Consider the following 25,160-nt stretch of genomic DNA (forward strand, 5'->3'; position numbering starts at 1 on the left):
TTCAAGATGTGAGGCTTTAAGGTCCTGCAATGATTCTGTGAACAGAATCCATTCACTAAAGAATATTCCTATAAATTCTTCATATCAGGACAAAAACTTTTTAGACCAGTATATAAAAAATCCTCCATTATGATGTGTTGAAACAGGTTTACCACTTCCACGCAGAGGAAAAGAAAGTCACCGCCAAAAAAAGCAGAGTATTGTCACCATGAAAGTAACTGACACAGAGCACTGCAAACTTTCAGAATTTTCAGAATATTTAAGGTTGGAAGGGACCTCTACAGATCATCTAGTCCAACCTTCCTGCTCAAGCAGGCACACCTAGAGCATGTGGCACAGGGTGGCATCCAGGCGGGTTTTGAAGACCTCCAGAGAAGGAGACTCCACAACCTCCCTGGGCAGCCTGTTCCACTGCTCTGTCACCCTAACAGTAAAGAAGTTCCTCCTCACCTGGAGACGGAACTTCTTGTGTTTCAGTTTGTGGCCATTACCCCTCGTCCTATCGCTGGCCACCAGTGAGAACAGCCTGTCCCCTTCCTCCCTGCATTCTCCCTTCCTGAACTTATACATATTAATCATATCCCCTCTGAGCCGCCTCTTCTCCAGAGAAAACAGGCCCAGCTCGCTCAGCCTCTCTTCATACGAGAGATGTTCCATTCCCTTAATCATCCTGGTTGCCCTTCTCTGGACCCTCTCCAGAAGCTCCACGTCTCTCCTATACTGGGGTGCCCAGAACTGAACACAGTACTCCACTGTACTCCACTACTGAACCCTGAAAAGTAGATATGTTCAGAACTGATTAAATAAGTGTATTTGAGATAAACCTATTTTATAGTTATGAGGCTATGAAATACCTTGGTTTACATGGAAATTTCTGCTCTGGATGTTTTTTAACCAAAGAACGTGAGAATCTGGAAGAGGATCCCAGCGAAAGGTCTGTCTATGTTCTTTCTCTTAATGTTTGTAATCAGACATTGATGTTGACTAGGCTAGAATAGTATTTGATACAACACCGTGTGATCATTCTTATGAAGTAAACTGTATTTTTATTTCTTTTGCACTGCCTTTTTTTTAAACTTACAGAAAATCTACAGTCAACATTTTATAAATACCCATATTTATCTACATTACAGAACCTATCATTCTACATCATTATATGAAGCCAGAAATGTAATGAAATTAAGATTTTAGAATTCTGAAATATTATACAGAAATGATGTAGTGAATGAAAATTGCAATGGCAAGGCATCTGTGAAAGCAAGGAAACAAATAAAACTAACATGCAATATGCCAGACAACTGTTCATCACAACCCCCTGGAGAAATGATAGAAAAATAAAGGAGTTCACAAAAGAAGTTTCTGTTCTCTGTTTGATGGTTTCATTTGTCAATAAACACATTTAGCTCCATGACAAGACTACATTAAGAGAAATATTAACCTATAAATGTCGCCAAATGTTATTTGTTTCAGCTATCAAAACTTATTACTGGCAAGGCCACTGTCAACATCACAGACTTGCAAAAAAAAAAAAAAAAAAGAGAATCAAAAGATAGTTATGTTTTAAATTATTCTTTTTTAGATACAGGTAACACACAGCATATATAGACTTTTTTTTCCCTTATCTTGTACCTCTACAACTAGCCAAGAAACAAAACAAGCCTGAAAAAAAGAAAAAGAAAAAAAAGGTTAAATCTTATCAATCTTATAATACATGAAAATCACCCCAGAGAGGATTATTCATACGTGACCACATCACTGACGAACCCCTTATGCACATTTTAGGGATACACTCATTCTCCTGAGCTGTCTGGCCTCATCAGCAGATGAGGCAGCTAAAACTGATGCAGAGAAATAAGATGTCTGAAACACCTACTTTAGTACTATTCACAACACTGACAAACACGTGAGTTACCTTTTCTTTCAGAACAAGAGTTCACAGATAGGGAACAAGTTATAGGACAATATTCATACGTTCTTTGTTAGACATCTTAGCAAGAAACCAAGGTGCAAGTGACTAAATTCTTTAGGAAGGGCTTTCTAAAACAATTGCTGTATGCAAGTAATCATTGGAAACTGATAGAAAACACATATAGCATTTTTTTTCACTTTTTTATCACTTAAAAAAAAAAGAAAAAAAAAAGGGGCTTTATACAGAGAACGCCTAAACTGAACTGATTTCCTTCAGGGCTGTGAAGGCACTAAGAGACCTTAATTGCCCTGACAAGCCCCACTTGGAACCCCCTGCCCCCTACCTAGGGCTCCCATTTAAGCAGAGTCCCTGGGCCTGGGGCTTGATGGCCCCTGGGGGTACCCAGGTCATTGCTTGCTGTGCCTTGGTGGCTGGTGGCTGCTGTGCAGTCACCTTCTGGCTTGTTGTCACCTCCTGGGCAGGCGACTGGGGCTGTTTGGGGCTGAGGGCTCCAACCTCAGTGACCTGACACCCCACACAGTCCCCCTCCTGCCCTCTGCTTAATCCCTGTCTCTGGGGCTCCTTGACCCTGGCTTGGCTGCCCCCCTGTCTGCTTTGGGTGGTCTTGTCCTGGCCGCATGTCCCTACACTGGCCCTGTGACCCTGTGGTAGCCTCTGTCCTGTTTCGCCTTGGAGTCCCTCCCCTAGCCCCACATTGCATCCACCAAAAATAGTCCCAGGGCGGTCCAGACCAAGCCTGTGCCTATGGGGGCACTTTACAACAAGTCCCCTCTGGGACAAGTCTGCGGTGGTGCAGGAAGGATGGGTGTGGGGACACCAGAAGACCTTAATGTCCCCCTGGGATTCCCCTGGGATGCCCCTGTCCCTAAGGAGAGTCCTCTATTTCCTGGTGTTGCTTTTAGGTGGCTCTTTCTTAGGCCCGTGGTTGTAGATCCTGACCTACAGGATCTACAGGCAGAAAAAAAAAAGGTGGGTTGAGAGCAAAGCTGTCTGGAAAGAAAGGTTTTTTTTGTTTGTTTGTTTGTTTGTTTGTTTTTATTTATGTACCCTTTAAGGGCCTTTGAGTTCAGCTCAAACTCAGAGTAAAGCACATAAGTTGTTTGCTGAAAGATTAGCTGCATCTGTTTCTGCTGTGTCACTTCTATAGAAACCAGGCTTGGTTTTCATAACTTTCAATCAAGTACCTCTTAAATGGTGTCCTTGAAAGTGGATGTGTCTGAGAGAGGAGAAAAAAAAATCCAAGTACAGTAATTCAGCAGGACTTTCCTTGCAGCATAACTTCTCACAGGACTGAGGCATAGGAACTACTGTCTGTTCTCTGCTTTCCAGTAAGCAGGACTGACCTCAGAATGAAATCTCGTTCAGTATTTTCCTTCTGCTCTACCAGTAGAATATTTCTGTTAGCTGAAAAGGGCTAGCTCTTTAAAATTGGTCTATTCAAAGTATTGCTCATAAAGCACCATTTCTAAATATTCAGGACAATAGAAAACAAGCAGAAGAAAAATGCTCTCTAGATCTTACTAGAAGGCAAGGGAATGAGAAGAAAGGACAGACATGCATGAGCAAGCTACAGGGAGAAATTTCTTTCCTGAAAGCAAATCACTTCCCAAAGATAAATTACGAGCCAGTCAATTTGCTTGGATGACTCTACGCTTGACCTAGCTGAAGCCAGGCTTCTGCTCTAGCAATTGCATCCTGTCCAGGGATGGCAAAGGTGACAGATCGAGGCTGGTGGCTGGCAACAGAATAGTGTCAGTGTCTTTGATGCTGTAAATTCTTACCTGCAGAACTAATTCAAGCTGACATAGACACAATTAATGTGAAGTGGCACAACTGTGATCAGATAATGAGGTAACAAAATAGAACTGTCAGGGTGCTTCCTTGCGCCGTGATAAATGATGCCATCTCTTTCTGAGCTCTGTGGATGGGTGGAAAGTTTTAACCCCACGAGTTATGGAATGAGGAGGTATTATATCCAAGAACAACAAAATTGGGTTACAGTTATAACTCAAGCTTATACAATCCATGCATTTGGGCTTGCAGTCTTGCTATATACCACCACATATTCCACACTGAAAATCTACATGATCTACACCGAAAATCTCTATGCCTGTTTCAAGCAGTGGATCCTGCTTTCACTATCTATACATAGATTTTCACTATCTATGTATAAATCATTCCAGCTACTCCTCCCCTGTCCATAAGGCTGACCCACAACGTCAATATAGGATGGTAAATAGCTACAAGACTGAAATACAGGTAGTCTTTAAGTAGCATTCCCAGAATTTCCCATTTGGGGTCTCTTGCATGCCTTTCTATCTGTCCTCTAACTCCAAATGAGGACAGCCCTTCATATAGCCCTGTTTGGTAGCTTAATAAAGAGATTGTTCCAGGCTACTAGCAAAGCTTCTAGACTTCCACCTCATGCCCCTTTTGCCAAGCCAAGGGTATGTTCCCAGAGCGCAGCTGCCTGGATGGCCACATTTATCAATTACTGGTGACCACTTTTATGGTCATAGTCATGGTATGTTTTAGTTCCCCAAATGAAAGGTAAATTACTGATCTAACGGGACTGGTGTCCTGAAACAAGAGTTAAGCCTGCTCCCTTTAGGCACTGGTGAGGATGCCTGCCTCTTGGCAAACACAATTTTGGAAAGCTCTTGTTACATTTGATCCTTATTTAGTAATGAAATCCTGGAATTTAACTGTCAGAATCCGTACCTTGTTCAAGGCGTCATGAACTCCCTTAAATTGAGCAGCCCAAGAAACTGCTGGTGACAAACACTCTGTCATAACACAACGAAAGGTAGTAAGGAGCAAATATGACACAGCAGCTAGTTGCCTAAAACTCTCTCTTTTTCATTTTATACATTGCAAGCTTCCAGAATGCTTGATAACGTTATAGAAAGGCTTCCCTCATTAGTCAGCAGGTCAAATTATATATTTTCGCTTATGCATATTCATAAATTCTGGGTTTGTTTAAGCATTTGCTTTTGTGCACTCAGTCCTGAATAAAAAGAAAACCACCAAGTTGTTGCTTGTAAAAAATGCAGCTTCTTAAAAACAAATGGAATAATACCCCTTCCACCCAACACACAGGCAGTTACAAGAACATTTTATTTGATAATTAAATCCTTACCCAGAACAAATCATACTCCTAATTGGGCGAAGTATTGCCTGTGAAGGCTAGCAGTTCCTTCATACCAAGTTGAAATAAGCACTTCAGGCAGTTTATAGTGCATCGCTGCTTTCCCTTTTCTCTGGACCAAAGAAATTGTTATTGCTCTCCAATTCTATGAATTAACTAAAGAGATCATCGGAATTAAGGGTCCTCTCAGCCATATGAAGATGGGGAAGTGTGGCTCACACTTCTGCCCTCTTTCCATGTCCCTTGCTCTAACGCCTCTGCTTTCTGCCTTGCAGAGCCCAGCACTGCTGACCAAGGCACTTGCAACTTGCTGACTAGTTTTAGTAGCACTGTTAGCCAAGGAAAGTCAATGAAACAGGGCTATAGCCAGAGCTCCTCCTATGATATGTGATACGCTGTGGTCACACACGTGCCCCACACACTGCTTGCACTGCCCATTACACTGCCACGCTGTGGGTGCTTGGGCCTGCCTCTGGTGGGGCACGCCGGCCTGCACGACACTCCCCATGAATAAAGTACCCCTTGGTGCCGTGTGACAGGGCAGGGGCTCACACTCCTTTTCTCCTCTTACCAGAAAAAAAAAGCATTGGAGTTAATGATTCATTTACAGCCATATCACTATCATAGAATCATAGAATCATAGAATCATAGAATCATAGAATGCCGAAGGTTGGAAGGGACCTCAGAGGTCATCTCATCCAACCCCCCGGCTCACGCAGGGTCACCTAGAGCACGTGGCACAAGGCTGCATCCAAGAGGGTTTTAAAGAGCTCCAGAGAAGGAGATTCCACAACCTCTCTGGGCAGCCTGTGCCAGGGCTCTGTCACCCTCACTGTCAAGAAATTTTTCCCTAAGTTCCTGTGGAAATTTTGGTGCCTCAGCTTGTGGCCATTTCCTCTAGTCCTACCAGTGGCGAACACTGAAAAGAGGCTGCCCCCTCCTCCTCACTGCCTCCCTTGAGGTATTTATACACGCTGATCAGGTCCCCCCTCAGCCTTCTCTTCTCCAGCCTGAACAGGCCCAGCTCTCTCAGCCTTTGCTCATAGGGCAGATGTTCCAGGACCCTGATCATCCTCGTAGCCCTGCGCTGGACTCTCTCCAGCAGCTCCACATCCCTCTTGTCCTGGGGAGCCCAGAACTGGGCACAGTCTCCAGATGTGGCCTCACCAGGGCTGAGTAGAGGGGGACGATCACCTCCCTCGACCTGCTGGAGACGCTCTTCTTAATACACCCCAGGATCCTGTTGGCCTTCTTGGCCACCAGGGCACACTGCTGTCTCATGGTCATCTTGTCATCCACTATGAATCCCTCAAAGCTGCTTGAGGATAATGTGTTTTTATATCCATTTAAATGCAAGCAGAACCTGGTCAACATGTTTCCACAAACAAGCTTCTGAACTTGAGTACTAATAGCCGTACTTTTAACTACTAAAATGGCAACGTGATGTGTGGGTTGTGTGATAAAAGACTTGTCTGTACCCTCACAAAGAGTAATGGGGAATGATAGCTGGTGAGGGGCCCCCATGAGGCACAAAGGAGACTTTGCCCCAACCAGAAGTGCACAAGGAGAGCCATGAGCCCCTTGTGGCCCCTAACATGGCCAGTCAACAGAAGCATTTCTCTGCGTTGCCCTTGGGACTGAGCAGGAGGAGCATTTCAGAATTACCTAAGAGTTATTAAAGGATATTTAGAGGAGGAAGCAAAGAGGTGAGCAAAGTTTGTGTTGGTTCAAGAAGCCATGCATGGGTGGTGTGGGGATACACCAGCAGCAGAAGGGCATAAAGGAGTCAGTCACACTAGGACAGGTTGCTGGTCAGTATGCTTGCATGGCCATGCATGACCAGCACAGCCTGCCCTATCTTCTATTAAACTCCATTTCCATCACTTTTCTTGGTCAAGCTGTGACCTGGCCAGCTTGACAAGGACCAGCTTGGTCCTGACCAGCTGCTGGAGAGACCGTGAGGCCTGGGGGTTGCCTGAGTCCCACGTGCCTGCACACGTGTGTGTGTGTCTTACATGCAGAGACACCTGAATAGACTCCAGGGGCTGCTTTTGGGTAAACTAAATCCAGCTGTTGCCCACTGTTTATACCTGTATTTTATGTTTTTATGTTTATACCTGTTTTTATGTATTTATATTTATACATGTTTTTATGTATTTATGTTTATACATGTATATGTATTTCCCCCTAACAGACCTTCTTCCTGATGAGCCAGACAGAGAGGGGAATAGGATGAGGTTTTCGGTGCTGTTTGTGTTTGCTGTGCAGGTTTTTGTTGATCTCTGTGGCTAACATCTGTACGTATGCATATAAGCACATGCTTGGGTGCTACTGGGAACACATCCTCCGCCTTGCTACTGGTTGCACCTGGGGACAAGGAGTTGCAGCAGTCTGGAAAAGGCTTTTTACAGTTCTCTGGAGCCAAAAAATGACTACTCTGAGTTTGCACAAGCAAATACTCTAAGTAAAATGAGTTTCTCCTTTCATTTTTCATATACCACAACACAAAATCCTTGGAAGATTTTCTTGAATTTGGTGACGCAGGTCTATTCAATTTTTTTGCACTGTTTAGGTCAGGTCATTTAGACAGGTGATTTACAGTGGAATGGCATGTGTTCAGAGAACAGAATTTAGTTTATAACCAAAACTGCCAGCACTTGTCTGGACTGGGAAATTACTTTCAGGAAATTTTTCTTGTGCTAGGAAAAAGTTACTACATTTTAAAACAGGCAAAATGAAAATAGTTATAACTTGCCATCATCATCAGGTCACTGTTGGACTAGGTGATCTCTAGGGGTCCCTTTCAACCTCAACTGTTCTGTGATTCTGTGGTTTCTCATCCTCATGTAGGTAAAGCCACAGACAGTGTCGAAGTCACCTGCGCTCCTCACGTGGCACCTGAGGGCTACAAGAAGCTTCCAGTGACCGAGTGTCCTGTTGGGAAGGTGCTGCCCGGGAAGGGATGGATGTTGTGATCCTGTCATTTTGACCTAAGTTAACCAGTTAATTCTGTGTTCTCTAAAAAAATCAAGTCTCTATTCACATTTTTGTGTGGATTTTTTTTTCCTAATTTCTCGACAAGGAATTAAAAGGTGGCATATATATATACACATATATATGTGTGTGTGTATACATATATATACACATGTATATATGTATATACATATACATGCATACATACATTTCTGGACAAGAAATGAAAAGGCGGCATATATATATACACACATATATATGTGTGTGTGTATATATGTATATATGTATACACACACATACATACACGTATACGTATATACATATATACATGTGTATATATGTATGTATACACACACACACATATATATAAAAATACGTATATATAAATATACATAAGCTCAGATCTTCATTGTTCCCAACTTTCAAAGTCCCTTGGCAAAGTCTATCAACAGAGCAAACATTTATGTAGCAGTATTTAAATAACTGAGGTGTTTCGCAGAGTGCTCAGGGGCCCAGGGCTACCAGGGAAACAGAAGCGATGGGAAAGGCTCCGTTCCGCGGCCAGGACCATCCCGACCTCCCACCCGCTTTCCAGGTGCGGCCTCTTCTCCTTGCAAACATTCCGACTCCCGGAGCGCCTTGAGGAGAGGGGAGGGTGGCTGGGGGCGCTGGGGGCAACGCTGCGGGTTCCCCGGGCCCTGCTGAGACGGCAGAAGGCACAGTTAGCGCACGAGCGGCACCGAGGTGCAGTTTCGGGGCTGCTTTTGCCAGACTTGGGGAGGCCCCAGACTTGGGGAGACCCCAGACTTGGGGAGACCTGCCCGAGCTCCCGCCCCGCTCCCGCACGCAGCGGGCGCGCGCGCGCCGCCAGCCGAGCAAGTTTGGGCGCCGCCGCGCGCCGTAGGCGGAGCGGCGCGGACGCGGAAGTGCCGGCTGGCGGCGGTTGGCGGCCGTTGGCGGCGGTTGGCGGCCGTTGGCCGCTCCTCCCAGCGCGGCGCGGCGCGGGGGAGATGGCGGCGCGCGGCGCGCGGAGCCGCTTCGCGGTGGTGGGCGGCGGCATCGCCGGGGTCACCTGCGCCGAGAAGGTAAAAGCGCCCGCGCCGCCGCTGCCTGGCGCATGGAGGCTTGCGGGCTGATGGCGTTTGTAGAAGCAGAGCTGCGGGGACTCCTTAAGGGCCCGCGGGAGTGAGGTGTCACAGTGACGGAACGGCTCGGGTTGGCAGGGACCTCTAGAGATCATCCAGTCCAACCCCCCTGCTCCAGCAGGGACACCCAGAGCACGGGGCACAGGGCGGCATCCAGGAGGGTTTGGAAGATCTCGAGAGAAAGAGACTCCACAGCCTCCCTGGGCAGCCTGTGCCATTTGTGTCAAGGTTTAATAGTTGAGGAGACTTTGTGTTTTCCTGGAAGTAATTCAAAGCTGAGTTGTGTCAAACTGCAGTGATCCCATTTCACAATGGGATTATTTCTAAAACTATGTGTTAAAAAAACTCACACTTTTAATTGCTTTAAAAGGGACTGGCTGTTGCTCTCTTAAAAATGAGGCTTTCTACGGTGTTGGTGCCTCAGAGTTGCAGCTTCTTTATTAGAAGCTCAAAGAGGGTGCCTGTCAGAGCTGCCACTTTGCCTCACGCCTCCTTTCTCGCGCTCTTTGCCTCACCCTTGCTTCTTTGACTGATTTTTTTTTCCTTGTCAATCTCAAGCCAGATGCTTATGTGATGACAAGGGCCAATGACCTGGTGTCACCTCTTAGCAGAGCAGGAAGTGCAGGTAGCAGTGAGTTTGGACTCCTAGCACACGGTGTCATTCTTTGAGTCCATTAGGCAAGGCACTTGGCCTTCTTGTGTGGTTTCCCAGCTGGGGACAGCTGTTAAAAGGAAGATGAAGCATGATTTTCCCTGTTATGGTTTTGAGCAAGCAAAATTCCCTGTAATTTCATAAACATGCAATAAACAACTTTTTTTTTTTTTTTGTATTGCACTACTGGGAGTCTCTTCCATGATAACCTGCAGTCCAACCTTTTCCTGGGGAGAACCTTCAGTCCAACCTTTTCCTTGCTCCTGAGAACAGTTGTTGCTTTAGGTCCATCTTACAAAAGTGTTTTAGGGTTAGTTGCATTTTGAGTGTGCTCTCAGGGCATTTTGTGGTTTTTGTGAGGCTTGTTTATTAGCTACAGCTGCAATCAACTACACCACAACAGTGTGCTAATTTATTGCATAAAGAGTCAAACTTTCCCTTTTCTGTTGGTGTAAAGCATACAGCTACAAAATCCATGAAATACTTGTTTTTGTGATTCATGCTGCAAAGAATAGATTACTTGAAGTTTCCACACTGCCTGGTGAATTTCTCTTGTGTTTTGTACCTCACTTATGACCATGAGAATTTCTTTTTAACCAGAAGCAAAGTTTTAAACCCTCAAACTTCAGATTAATATGTCAGATATTTCCTATCTGAGGCACAGGAATAAATGCTAGTCACTTTATAGCTCTGTCACTAGTGCTTGATTTGAGATATGCGTCTTGGTGACGTATTCGAGTCATTTGGAGATTACTATTGCAGGAAACTCTGGGTTTTATGTTCATCTCAGTGATGAGTGGTTTGTGCTTTGGTAGAGTTCTCATTTACAGTGCTGGCAGAATAACCAGTGTTTAAGATTGGAGTATTTCATCTTGGCTTGGGCCTTATAAAAATTTTGCCTAATAGGATCCTGAAAATGATAATCTACTTAAGTATCTTTTCCTATTTTAGTATAATTTTATGTTGCCAAAATGAAATCTAAATAGTTAGCCACTGCTATCCAGTAAAAGTTTCCACGTCATTCCCTGTCTCATCCCTCTTCAAATTTGGAGTGATATTTAATCCCTAGGATAATGTATTACATATTACTTCTTTACAATAATTATATGATCTTAAAATAAGATCCTGCTGATGACTGTATTCACTCATCATGTTGTCTTTCTTTCCAAGCTGGCCATGGAATTTCCATCAGAGGATATTCTTCTAGTGACAGCATCTCCAGTTATAAAAGCTATAACAAATTTCAAACAGGTAAGAGGCTTAAATTTTGTTATGGTAGTGTGTCTCCAAAAGTTAATGCATTTTCTCAGTAAAGATAATTTAGAGCTTAATCTTGAAAGCTTATAATTGTGAAATTGTTTTCATATCCGTGGGACTGCACTGCTAGCATTAGTAGTACACCGTTGAGTTTTTTAATTAATCATTAGTAATCATTCATTAATCATTAGTAAATAGTGAATATATTGACAGTAGTAGTGAGTGAGTAAGCAATACTAGTGAATTCATAGTAGTAATGTATTAGTACAAACACTGTTTATATGGTTGAAGTATGTTCTAAGTTCCTACAGAATCTTTGTTCCACTGCTGTATTTGGGGGAGCGCTCCATTTTAAACGCTTTGGATCTTTGGAATAAATTCTTTAGGAAATGAAGCCCTGCGAGTGGATCTCAGATCCCTTTCACACCTTTCAGCCTTTCATACAGTAGCAGGTTTTAATCTCAAGCAGAATCTCTAATAAGTAAGGGAAAAGGAAAATTCAGTGACCTCCTGCCTACTGACTTAAAGTTCCACAGTTGATTTCAGATTCCTGGCTAGTGGACTCTTAAGGCTGGAATTACAGAGGTACTCAGATCTTGTAAAACACAGCCCTAAAACTATCACCTCAAGGAACTTTATTGTAGGGCATGGAAAAGGTTGGAGGCTCGATTGCACAGCAAGTCAGCTGGGAATTAACTTCTATTAATTAGAAGTCCTCCTTCCCAGTTCCTCAGGGAAAGTTAAGACACCTAGAGAGAGCTTCCGCCTAGAATTTACATTCATGGCATTTTCACAGAAACGCTCTGAAACACATGATTTGGCTCAAAGCTGAGGTGCATCTCATGCAGGACAGAGAACAACAGCTCCGCAGGTTATCTCATAGCCAGGTGTGGATGCCAGTCTTTGAGATGTATGTATCCCAGTATTCAGATCACTGCAGAGGGAAAATAAGGAGAGACTTGGACTTGATACGTGGATTGCATGTGTTTAGTGACTGTAATTGGCTGTCAGCACCTCTTTTTGCGCTGTATTTTTTTTCTGGTCTTGGGGACACGTAGGACATAGCTGAGAGACTGAGAGCTACATGTGAGACTGGTAGAGTAACACCTATCTCGAGAATCTCCTGTGAAGCTGAGAGGTGGCAGGAGAGCCCTGGGTGTTTGGGACACACGTTTATGCACTCCAGGGATCTAAGGACCAAAAGTTTCGACATCTGAAGATTGTGGAATAGGTTGACAGGATATTATGAGTGCAGCAGCATCTATTTTTTGGATGCAAATATCTTAATTGCTCTGTAAATTGTAAGCATGGTTTGGCTTCTGATTCCTGGCTGTGTTCCAGACAGGATATCATATAGAATAGAAGGCCCAGAAGTACACATGCAGCTTCTCCATTTTGAAAGAAACCCAAAATGAGCTTAACTACTTGGATATTTTCTGAGTTTTGGTTTTCTCTCTTTTTTTTTTTTTTTTTTTTTTTTTTTTTGGTCAGTATCTGATATTTCAGGGCCTGTTTACAGATGAATAAAAGGTTAGAGGTGATCTGCAACTTGGTTTGCCTAAATGCTGTTCAATATGTTTTGCTTAGAAGTATCTTCCTAAGATAAGAGCTATGTACCTGCAACATGGGTATTTTGATGTTCATGTTTTTGCACAAGGAAAGAAATCTAGACAAAAATAATCCATAAATGTCCAAGCTATTCTGACCCTAGATTTCCTCCAAAAGATCTAGGAGAGAAATATATCTTCATGGAAGAACACAGTCCAAATCATTTTGTTATGAATTTTAGGAAAAGAGATGAATAAATTACTCATATTTTTAAGTGTCTTTTTCCTGCAGGTCTCTAAAACACTTGAAGAATTTGATGTAGAGGAACAACCAAGTTCTCTACTGGAAAAGCGGTACCCTAATATTCAAGTGATACAGTCTGGAGTAAAACAATTGAAAAGTGAAGAGCATGTAAACTAAATTTTTCTCTTTTTTATTTTTATGTGTGTTCTTCAAGTTATGTAAGAAAAAAATTAATGAACAGATGAATATTTCTGACAAAAGAATGATACTTTCTAATTTTTATTTCATGTATTGCTTCTACTGTTTTTTCAGTAAAACTGTATACATGAGACATAATTATGGAGTATTTGTAAGGAATCATATTTCTTAGATTTAAATATTTGATATCTTATATTTATTGTCTTGAGTATCTGATTGGAATAACAGGAAACTAGTCAATACAATCAGTATTGTGTGTCAATGTAGGTGTCTAAAAACTCCTGAAATCAGTAATTGGAGATCTCTGTGACTCCTGAATTATTATTACTTGCTGCAGAGGCCAAAATATTAATAGCATTATGGCGTGCAAGAAAAAAATATTGAAAGAACCAACACTTCTACCTTTTTTTTCCTGTTCTTTTTTTTCCCAGAAAAAAACGTTGCAAGTACAAACAATGTACAGCAAGTACAGATCTCTTGTAGTGCCTAAGTCAACTTGACATGTTATATTCCACTTGAGTATTATTGGGAACTCATGTTCAGTTCCAGATCAGCTTTGTTCATTTAGAATTGTAGAGCTGTGATTCCAGAGATTATAATTCTGCTAATATTCTGTACCTAGTGATGATCTTGTGGTTTCATTCTTATCATGCTTTTAAGTTAATTTATGTCCCTGAAACACCAATATTTCTCAATCACAGATTTGAAGAATCTTTTGCCTCTGTTATGACATAACTTTTAAAATTCTCTTTGTGCAGAAGCACTGCAGATTATTTACCTTCTGGTTAGGAAAACAATAACAAATTCATAAAATGTTACATTTTAAATGCTTCTTATTGCAGAGTGGTATAGCTTTTGTAACATCTACACTTCTTCATTATCAAAAAACAGAATAAGCTGTTCAGTCTAGTCAATATCTAATTACAGTACAAGTCTTTATTTAAATACCACAAGTCTTTTATTTAAATATTAAATGAGATTCTTGATTGCTAATATTTAATAGTGCATAGGTCTATATCTACTACTTTTTTTTTGTAAACTTGTAAGTACAACTTTATTTTGAAATCAAATCTTATAAAGAAGCTGTTTGACCTGTGAAATAATCCATCAGTAATCCATGCAAACAAGAGAAACAGTCTATATATAAAAGCATCCAGCTTCTGAGCACAGAAGCAAAAGCTGTCGCTGAGATAAAATAGCACTTGGGCTAACAACACTGCATGTTCTGTTATGTTGTGCAAGTTTGGCAGGGAGCTGCCACGTGTAAAACTAGTCCTTTGAACACAGAAACTGAGCACAGGGTGCCACCAAGAGGAAAACTTCTTATTTTATCCCTGCTTGAGCGCACCATGTGCACTCTCTGTTTTACTGGTCATATCATATGATAAGACTCAGAAGTCTGTAGTGAGTGTAATACAATAAAATAATACATCATGAAACACGAATGAAGGTATGTTAGGGGGTTTTTTGGGGTTTTTTTTTTTTTTTTTTTTTGGTAAGATGCTAGATAAAGCTTTTAATATCTGCAAATGCTGTAATGCTAAATGTAACACTTAAGTTTTCTTGGATGGCTCAGCTCTTTTTTTTTTTTTAATTTCTTCTTGATTCTTAACAGAAAATTTTGACCGAGGATGGGAAGGAGTATATGTATGAAAAGCTTTGCCTATGTGCTGGAGCAAAACCCAAATTAATTCTAGAAGGAAACCCATATGTATTAGGCATCCGGGATACTGACAGTGCACAGGTAAATGTAGCCTGGACTTAAACATCTGTAATAGATTCTTGTTTCTGATGAAAATACTGAATACAGTGGTCAAGTGAAAGGGAGAAACATCAGGCAATGTTTGTTATTTTATGCCCTAAAGTAGGAGCATTTTTAGTAGCAGAAAAATGATTCTTGGTTAGGTTTGAAATAAAATGTGAAGTGGTGCTGTACAATCCAGAGAAAAATACTTTGTAGACTGGACACTTTACCTCTTACACCGCTGAGACATAATTTGTACACTTGTTTCTTTTAAAAAGTTTTACAGGCAAATCAGATCTCAGTCTTGCTACAACCTATTTTATAAATTGATGAAGAAAACTTAATTTGGTTTGTACTTGTGTTATTTGTACAAGTTATGGTGAAGTTACATAAGTTATGATAAAACTGGTTTAATAGATGTCACAGTGCTTGTACAGAAGAAAGAGGAAAGGATCCTGGATTCTGTTACAGGCTGTGCTGATTTGGCTTATATTTAACAGCTTTTGTATCAGTTTGAGACTTAAATGGCTATTGAAGTACCTCTGTCCTCTTATATGACAGAACTTAACAAGTTTTATGACCTTCTTCAACAATTCTTTAACATAAATAAATGTATATTGGTACTGAAAAGGATATATTTGATCAGTGCAAGGGAAACATGATCAAAGTTGTAGTTCACTTTTTTTGTTTTTTATCAATATAGGCTTTTCAGAAGAATTTGGCTCAAGCGGAGAGAATAGTAGTAGTAGGAAATGGTGGCATTGCACTTGAATTAGTGTAAGTAAACTATTTAAGTTACAAAGAAATGTATGCAGATAAAATCTTTAACAATTAGACCTTAAAACTAATGTGCATAAATTTGGAGGAAAAAAGGTCACCTTACGATAAAATTGTAAATCTTAAGGTATTTAGAAGCAAAATTTGTGAAAATTATTATTTTTCATGACATAATGGCACTTACTGTTACAAAAAATTTAGCATGCGTCAAAAGAATCTTTGATGTACAGACATCAAGAATATATAGACTTGTTCTGATCTGTAATCAACAAAGTTTGCTACTAAGGGTAATAAGTAATAAAGCATGTCTGTCTTAGGAACAAAGGATACAAAGGTTATAGAGAAGCAGTTTATCTCACATCAACCTCATTTAGATTGATAGACTCTTGAAGAGTCTGAAACAACCTTTGTCACAAGCAGGAGGGCACGGAGTCATATGGTCCTCTGGTCCTAATACATGGCAATAACTTTTATATCATATGATGAAGTGGTCTTGTTTTGCACTACAGGAGTGTAAGCAGTTCATTGCTTACATGAATACTTGGGAGATTTAGTGGGTGTGAAGTTAATCTAGGATATATTGTTTCGAGCTTCTGGAAAGACCCTTATTTTTGCTGCTATTTATTTGACAGTCTTGTTTTATCCATTGTTTAAATGTCTATTAAGGTATGAAATTCAAGGCTGTGAAGTAATCTGGGCTATCAAAGACAAAGCCATTGGGAATACGTTTTTTGATGCAGGAGCAGCCGAATTCCTCATTCCCAAGCTAATTGCTGAAAAACGAGAGACTGCGATAGCATGTAAAAGAACCAAGTATACCATGGAAGGTATGGTGCTTCCATCTTCTTACTCTGCAGCAGCAACTTTAATATTAAAGGAAATCCTGAAATCAGTTAAATTAACAGCCTTTAGATATTTTTAGTTATTAGTTAGATTTCCTTTTTAAGAAAACCCTCTTCAATATGCATGCATTTATGTGAGACTCTAAAATATGGTGTATTTAATACAGAAAAATAAAAAATACAGGGTTTATATACTGTAAAATAATAAGTTTCAGCTTACCTTGGCAAGCAACCAGATCGTCCTTCTCTCAAGGAATCCTTGTTCTGAATTCTGCAAGCACTGAAGTCTGTAGATATAAATATATATGCTAAATCTGATATCCTCCAACTCTTTCCTTCAGGAAAAGAGAAAAAAGAAAGACCTGTGGCAGCACCTGACGAACTGGGCAGTGCCTTAGGCCCTGACTGGCACGAGGGCTTACGCCTCAAAGGCACTAAAGAGGTACGGCCGTAATGTTCCTGCTCACGCTTTGTGTCGCTTGAGGTATATAGGGATTGCAGAAGTGAAAAGCACCTTGAGGATTTTTAGAAAAACAAAAAGAAAATGTGCTTGAATTCCTGTTTACCAGAATTATGCTGGAAAATAAATGATCATGAATGCCATTATTTTTTGCTATTTTCTGCAGTTACTTTTGCTTCCTGAAGAAGGTGGCAAATTGGATCCATTGGCATGGTCTTAGACTGAACCACAGAAATGTTCTTTGCACGTTTCTGAAAGACTTCTTCTTCTATGCAGACTTTAACCGGAAGCACTGTTACTTGTAATACCTTAATTTGAGTTATTTTCAGCTGCATTTTACATTGTGAAATACTGGACTGTAAAATGTATACAAAGAACATTAATCTCTTGTTGCAGCAAATAATGAAATGCAAAGTAATTAGTGGAGTGGACATGGAGGCTGTGAGAATTTTTTATGCTTAAAATCAAATTAAAATACTCACACTTTAGTTATTTTTATCACCTTTTTATCAATTTCTTAAGTGTTCAGTGTTTGCATCTGTTAAATGTTTTTAAATAAAAAAAGCCTGTCAGAGATGAATAATCGTAGACTTTACGAACCTGCAATGCCAACTAAAGGATATTTAAGATGTTCAGTACACTAATGGATGGTATTATAGCAGGTAGAGACTGGAAATGTGTTTGATTAAAAACAAAGATTAGAGCTGGTCACAGTCTCAATCCACAAAACAGTTTAGAGAAACTGAAACCTTTCCAATTTACGTCTTGAGCTCAGGAAAGGATTATGTGGTTGAAACATGGGCTGATGGAACCAGATTATTATATAATATTAATATATGAGTTAATGTAATATGTTCAGAATTCATGATAAATATGTAGGATTTGAAATCCTGAAAGACAAAAAATAGAGCTTAGCTTTTTCAGTTCTGAAAAGTTCTGTTGTCTCTTCCTGTGCCAAAACGAATGTGTGAGAAATCAGCTAATGTGTCCTACTGTGAGGTGCAGTATGTGCACTTTCTGCTGTTCAGTTTACTAAACAGTTCAGTTTAAGGGGAAGTATGTTTGCTGTTAGAATATTGCTAATGTTAATCGTTATTTTTACAATTTTCTCTATCTTTCTTTAGTTTTCTCATAAAGTACATATTGAAATATTATGTGAAGTAAAGCAAATATTCCTGCAACAAGAATTTCTACAGCTGAAACGGACTTCGCTGACTTTTCCTAAGGAAGAGAAAAACGTAGCAGCAGATGATGGTAAGTGCAGAAAATTATAGAATTCAAGCTGAAAATAAAGCATAGATGAGGCATGTTGGTTGGTTTAAAGAGATTTGTTTTGGAGAGCTCAATGGAGCTATAAAAATTTTCAGTGGTTAAGGGTTTGATTTACTTGCCCCAATTAAATTACAAAATGCTGGTTGTCATACTTTTTCCACAGTCACCTAGAAACTGTATACAGAGTATGCCCCTACGTGGCAGTCTAAGTCATGTATTAATAATGCAGTTAAACAGAACCAAAAATTTTACCCTTTACTGTCAAACTCTGAAATCGTCTCTCAAAAGAATATGGTAGAAAATATAACTTCATCAGATCCTGTCTTTGAAGTTCATTGAATGGTACTTCATTGAATTGAAAGTGGTAAATGCCAGTATAAGAAGTATCTAGTAACTTATGTTTCTGGCGTTCTCTTTGCTTCTGAGGTATTTTCCATTCATCAGTAATTCCATATATGAAACAATAATTGGCAATTACATGATTCCTCAGAGCTTTTATGAGAGTTAGCCACAGAACCCCATGTTGGTTTGGTGCAGTGTCAAGACATAACACTTTGTTCTTGTAAATAAGGGATTTGATTCAGGAATGTTACAGAGGAAACAAACAGTGAAACTGGGAACTAAGCTTTCAAATCTCTTTTTCTAGATCTAAACTAAGAAATGTTATATGCAATATAATTTTTTTCTTACCTCATCAACTAGATACCTCAAAAGATTGTGTTTTCTCATTTATTTTACAACTATCATGAGACATAATTTATAAAAAAAAATCTTCTGTTGGTTACATTCTCAGGGCAAAATTTTCCCCTTTTACAGTTCTGTGGCCTGTATATGTGGAATTAACTAATGGAAAAATTTATGGATGCAATTTCATTGTCAGTGCAACTGGAGTTGTGCCAAATGTTAAACCGTTTATTGATGGCAATAATGTAAGTATACTGATTTATCTTGAAGGGTTTTTTTTTGTTAAGTAGGAAAAATAAGGGCTTGACAGTTGATTTATGTTTCTGAAATAAATTGCTGAGGTTGTGCAAGTTTTATGCTGTACAACATTAAATGTGGTACCACATAAAGGTTCGTATTTGATGTTGAAAATGCCTAACCTGATAAACAAATGAAATTCATTTTTAACTTATTATATTGCTATTCATAACAAAACATACAGAATCACAGAATATTCAAAGTTGGAAGGGACCTCTACAGGTCATCTAGTCCAACCTTCCTGCTCAAGCAGGCACACCTACAGCATGTGGCACAGGGTGGCATCTAGATGGGTTTTGAAGACCTCCAGAGTAGGAGACTCCACAACCTCCCTGGGCAGCCTGTTCCACTGCTCTGTCACCCTAACAGTAAAGAAGTTCCTCCTCACCTGGAGACGGAACTTCCTGTGCTCCAGCTTGTGGCCATTACCCCTCGTCCTGTCGCTGGCCACCAGTGAGAACAGCTTGTCCCCTTCCTCCCTGCATTCTCCCTTCCTGAACTTACACATATTAATCATATCCCCTCTGAGCCGTCTCTTCTCCAGAGAAAACAGGCCCAGCTCGCTCAGCCTCTCTTCATACAAGAGATGTTCCATTCCCTTAATCATCCTGGTTGCTCTTCTCTGGACCCTCTCCAGAAGCTCCACGTCCCTCCTATACTGGGGTGCCCAGAACTGCACACAGTGCTCCAGGTGCGGCCTCACCAGAGCTGAGCAGAGGGGCAGAATCACCTCCCTCCATCTGCTGGCAACACTCCTCCTGATGCAGCCAGGATCCCATTGGCCTTCTTGGCCACGAGGGCACACTGCTCACTCATGGTTAACTTAGTGTTAACCAGGACTCCCAGGTCCCTCTCCGTGGAGGTGCTTTCCAGCAGGTCAACCCCTAATCTGTACTGATGCCTGGGGTCATTCCTCCCCAGGTGCAGGACCCTGCACTTGTCCTTATTGAACCTCATGAGGTTCCTCTCTGCCCAACTCTCCAGCCTGTCCAGGTCGCTCTGGATGGCAGCACAGCCCTCTGGAGTGTCGGCCACAAACGGTTAAGAAACATCTGTATAATTGATGGATACAACAGAAATTTAGAATCATTTCTGTTTCCATACCAAGCAAACTCCCTTATGACAAATGTTGTCATCTCATGGGAAGTAAACATGATTTGCTATCTATGAAACTGAGGCTTATCACTTATATTCATTGGCGATAGTCACACACTGAATCAGAGTCTGACCATGGACAATGATTACAGATTTTTTAGCCACCAGGTGAATTTTCTGGCCTTGAGATCATTGTATCTCCATGTTAGGGTTGTTTGCTTGCTTGCTTGCTTGCTTGTTTTCTGATAATGAAGTAGAAAGCTGCCAGAAGAAAATTAGGGAAACATACGATTAGTGTTGAGCCATGAAATATTCCCAGGTACGATTTAGAGAGTTAGCTTAGGCATTGGGTTTGCAGTCAGAAAGAAATGCAAAATGAATGCTAAATTGCTAGGTGTGCCTGTTACCTACGTGGCGTGATTGGAAAGAAGGCACACTCTGTTACTTCTCTGCCAGGTATCCAGAATAATAACTAGGCACACCCTAATGTTGTTGGCCTGCTGTGCAGCTTGTGTCACTTCAGATGATCTCACCTGAAATGGTTATTAGATGTGATTAGATGTGATTAGATGTAGCTTTTATTGCTACATGGAGTTCTGGGTTGTTAGTTATTTTAAAAGGTATGTGAAGCTCACCTGTAAAATGCAACATGGATTACCTCTTAAACTTTGTATATGAATATTTTTTATGTAAATATAAAAACTGCTTATTAATAGTATTCTAAAAGGAGCTGAAGTTTAAATTTTCCCTGATAAATCCTGAAATTTAATAAATTGGATTGCTGCTACTTGATCTTGAAAAAAGTAAAAGAATAAAAAAGGTGAGAAAAAACAGAGATTGGTGGGAAATATATTTCTAAGCTATTTTTTCTCTATTTGAAGGACTCTAGGTTTGAATAGTAAGATTCCAACATAAATCTAGGAGTTTATTGCATTATAATGTAAAGAAGTAATGCTCTAGCAGGCAAAGCTATCTGAAGAATAGGTAAACAATTAACAAATTTACTTCATTATGATACTCTTATGGGAATCAGTTTAATTCTGTTAAAAATGATGGAGACTTTTCTTAAGATTGGAATCTTTATGTAATATGTTTTCCTATGATTATCAGTCTTCTATAGCTGAGTCAGATTAGATGGGCGAATGAACAGGCATAAATTGTTGAAAATAAATAAATGACCTTTTTCTGACCTTTTTATGTTGCTAGGGGGCAGCCAGTAATGCCTTGCTGGGTTCAGTTAGTATTTACTCATGTAGTTTTAAGTATTCAGATATTTTGGGTAAGAGGATCAGTGGATTTGCTGAAACACTGTAGAGATGTCTGCCACAAGAACTAACGAAGTGGCCACTTAACAAGGACTGAGCTGAATTACTCAGTTAAAGTGCTTACTTTTCTTCAGTGCTGATCACTGCAAATACTTAGTTTGCTCTAGGTGAAGATGGAGGACTGAAAGTGGATGAACACATGCACACATCCATAGCAGATATATATGCGGCTGGGGATATCTGCACAGCTTCGTGGGAACCCAGCCCAGTGTGGCATCAGGTAAGGCTAATCAGAGGAGTCTGCTCTCAGCAGCAGCCTCATCTTCACAGTAAATCCTTTGCGGACTTTAGGCATGTGGAAACCAAGTTCAGCTGAACGGGAAAGCACTAAGTAAGGAGATAATCCTGAGTGTGTTATGGCAGAAAATTTTATCCTATGGTTGAAAGCCAAGGTGGTTGATTAGCCTGAGTATAATGAAGGTGCTTAGCGTGCAGTGATGAGAACAGTGACTGCTGTTCCGTGCACAGTCACACGTGTCTACGTGCCTTGGATTTCAGATGAGGCTCTGGACTCAGGCGAGGCAGATGGGCTGGTACGCAGCAAAGTGCATGGCAGCAGATACCCTGGGGGAATCTGTTGAGCTGGACTTCTGCTTTGAACTGTTTGCTCACGTGACAAAATTCTTCAATTACAAGGTAAGGTAGTTACGTGCCAATAGCTTAAACCACTGAACAACACATGCTGTTTATATTCATTCACATACTGAGCATATGCTTCAATATTGACAAAACAGTCAATATTAAAACAGCCACATAACAGTCTCAGTTCAGATTTCTCCATTCCTATTGACTTTGAATGCTGAAATTGAAGAGGACAAGATCTTTACAGATACATTTTAAGTGGTGAATGCCAGCTGATCTGCTTTGCATCTCAGCACACATTCATTTCCATTTCTTTAAGAGGCTGTTCATGGATAAATTCAATGCAATTCAGCAAGGTTCTATCTTTTATATTCTGTGTCATGTTTCAAGGTGAATATTTTAAAAATTTTAGCCACAAAAACCAATTGCAATTGGATGTGTACGTATGCATATACATTTATGCACAAATACTATTTGTGTGTGCATATACAGTATATATAAAAATACATACTTTTTTTTCCATGAAGGAAAATTGCTTATAGCTGTCTTCTCAAGCTGGCAACTGTCATCTGCAAAAAGATTAGAAGCCACTGTAATGTTCTCATGAGAGCTTTTTCTTTTCCTTTCTGGTAGGTGGTGGTCTTGGGAAAATACAATGCTCAAGGCCTGGGTTTAAACCACGAACTGATGCTGAGATGTACCAAAGGGCAAGAGTACGTTAAAGTGGTGATGCAGAATGGAAGAATGATGGGAGCTGTACTGATTGGTGAAACAGACTTGGAAGAAACCTTTGAAAACTTGATTTTAAATCAGATGGATCTTTCAGCCTATGGGGAAGACCTCCTAAATCCAAATATTGATATAGAAGATTATTTTGATTGAACTGAATTCCTTTTCTGTTTTGTATAAAACAGTTCACTCGGAATTAGCAGAAATCAGGGATAAATGCAATTCCTTAATAAGATTTTGTGTTGATATTGTCAAATACTGAAAGGCACGTTGGAATAGAGAAATTGGTGTAGAAATTCAGCAACAGAAGCAATGATTTAGTGTGCGTCTGGGTCTAGGCTAGGTGAGAACTCGCTAATGGGTATAAAACTCATACAAACTACCCTGGGCTGTGCTGTTTTGACAGCACTGCATTCACCTTTGCTGTTCAAAGAATGCAGCTAAACCCCTCCAGAATAGGCGTTGCAGCCAGTGCCTCCCTCAGAGCTAAGTCACTTCTTGCCCACACCAGGCGTGTTCCACCTGGCCGTGACTCCCAGGGCCCCGTTTCCCCCTAAAGTTACTGCCCCCGCGCACAGCTCAGTCGTAGGAAGCTCCGAGTCGACTGTCGTGCCCAGGCCAGGCAGTAGCTTGGGCAGGGATGTCCCCCTTGTTCAGGTGGTGGGGCAGTTGCACAGTGTGCGTTTTTAGTGTCCACTAAAAAGAACACTTTCTGTCCTCTGTTCTTACTTACATTGCTGTGCCCAGGGGTTCCAGAAAGGAACTTAAGTTGCAAAGTGGGGTTGAGGTTGGTTGTTTTAAATTGAACACTCCCTGGATGTATGTTTAGAGCTAATGTAAAATGCACTTTAATAATGGTGATGCCATTTAGGTACCTGTGTGTGTGTGTGTGCGCGCGCGCAAACTTGCTTAAATCAGCCTTAACTTAACAGTTTAAGGTATTCCTATCTGTCTTCTCCCTAGGGCACAGTGCCATTCGTGGGCATTAAGTTGTTTCGTATTTCATATTACTAGTTTCAAATCTAAATGCTACTGGATTTTTTCTTTGTAAGAATCAAACTGGGAAAAGATATACTGTCTTAGATACAAGAGTGGAAGGACATTATGGACTTTCCCTAGAAGATAAAAAATAGACTAAAGTGAGTGATTGTTTAAATAAATGAGTAAATTCCACTTGACCAAAAGTTTAAGTTAAACGATGGGACTTTTAGTCTATGCTTTAGTCCTTTTCGGGATGCTACCAGGAAAATATTTGGTTTTTAATCCTTTGGTTTGTTTATATTTAACTATATATCTAAATGCTCAAGTGTGAGGAAATGTATTTTAGAACGAAACTTACCAGAACTTAAGTTTATAAGCGGAGTTTAAACAAACTCATCTATCATGCTAAGATAGGCTATGCTAAGATTCTCAAAAAATGGAAGGGTAGCAGTTAGACTGCTTTGAGTGTCAGCAGCTCTTGAAGTCAACATTGTCTTTTCTGAAACACTGATATATTGTTAGCATTTCTGTTACACATACCCTTAGGAAAGAGTCCTGGAATCTAAAGCCAGCTCTGGAGTGGGAGGCAAAAAAAACGCTATGGTGAATGAAGACTGTCCTCAGCTCCTGGAGACTGCTGAGGAGAGCCAGTATGGCTACGAGGATGATGATGGATGGATGGAGGCGGCTGGTGCAGCCCGCTGAAGGGCACTGTTCTGTTAGGGGTGAGGGTTACACAGCAGAGGACATGCACAAACCTCATACAGGTGCTCAGGCTGAAAAAGCAGCGCTGACAGTCGCAGCAGTGCTAGGCACATGGTAATGACAGGAGCATAAGCAGTTCTGGAGAAGTAAAAAAACTCCTTCTGCTAAGCCCTTTATTGCAGAAGAGCTGAAGCTCCTAACAGGCCTTTCATCTGACTACTGGAAAATATGAGCTCTTCTGGATTCCTCCAGCACTACTTTGTATGCTCTGCATTTGAGATTCTTTGAGGAGCTTTTACGGTGCAAACATTAAGGTGGTAAAATTGTTCTTTTTTGAATAACAACTTCTAAATAAAGCTTCCATGAAATAGATTTAAAACACTCAAAAAAGCAACCAAGATTTTTGGCTCATATTACTGAGCAAATGGTAAAGCTTGACTTAGTAAGAATTCTAGGCTTATTCAAGGCTTATTTTGTAAGAAGCTGTAAATGTAATTCTAGCACTGAGGACTGTGACTACACTGTGACCAAACCTCTAAAGCTATTTCAAGTTCAGCTGGACTTTATGTACTT

General features: G+C 40.6%; 1 protein-coding gene across 1 annotated transcript; it reads left to right on the plus strand.

Moving 5' to 3' along the window:
* Positions 1-9,047: 9,047 nt before the first annotated feature.
* PYROXD1 (pyridine nucleotide-disulphide oxidoreductase domain 1) lies at positions 9,048-24,502 on the plus strand. Its single transcript, XM_026035772.1, has 12 exons — positions 9,048-9,136; positions 11,019-11,099; positions 12,945-13,064; positions 14,710-14,838; positions 15,542-15,615; positions 16,282-16,442; positions 16,799-16,899; positions 18,042-18,171; positions 19,006-19,118; positions 21,688-21,810; positions 22,089-22,226; positions 22,806-24,502. Exons 1-12 carry the CDS (start codon positions 9,062-9,064, stop codon positions 23,052-23,054), a joined length of 1,494 nt encoding a protein of 497 aa, XP_025891557.1. The 5' UTR covers positions 9,048-9,061; the 3' UTR covers positions 23,055-24,502.
* The last annotated feature ends 658 nt before the right edge of the window (positions 24,503-25,160 follow it).

This window comes from Nothoprocta perdicaria, unplaced genomic scaffold (assembly GCF_003342845.1).
Source record: "Nothoprocta perdicaria isolate Ctin4 unplaced genomic scaffold, notPer1 scaffold_167, whole genome shotgun sequence".
Taxonomy (NCBI): Eukaryota; Metazoa; Chordata; class Aves; order Tinamiformes; family Tinamidae; genus Nothoprocta; species Nothoprocta perdicaria.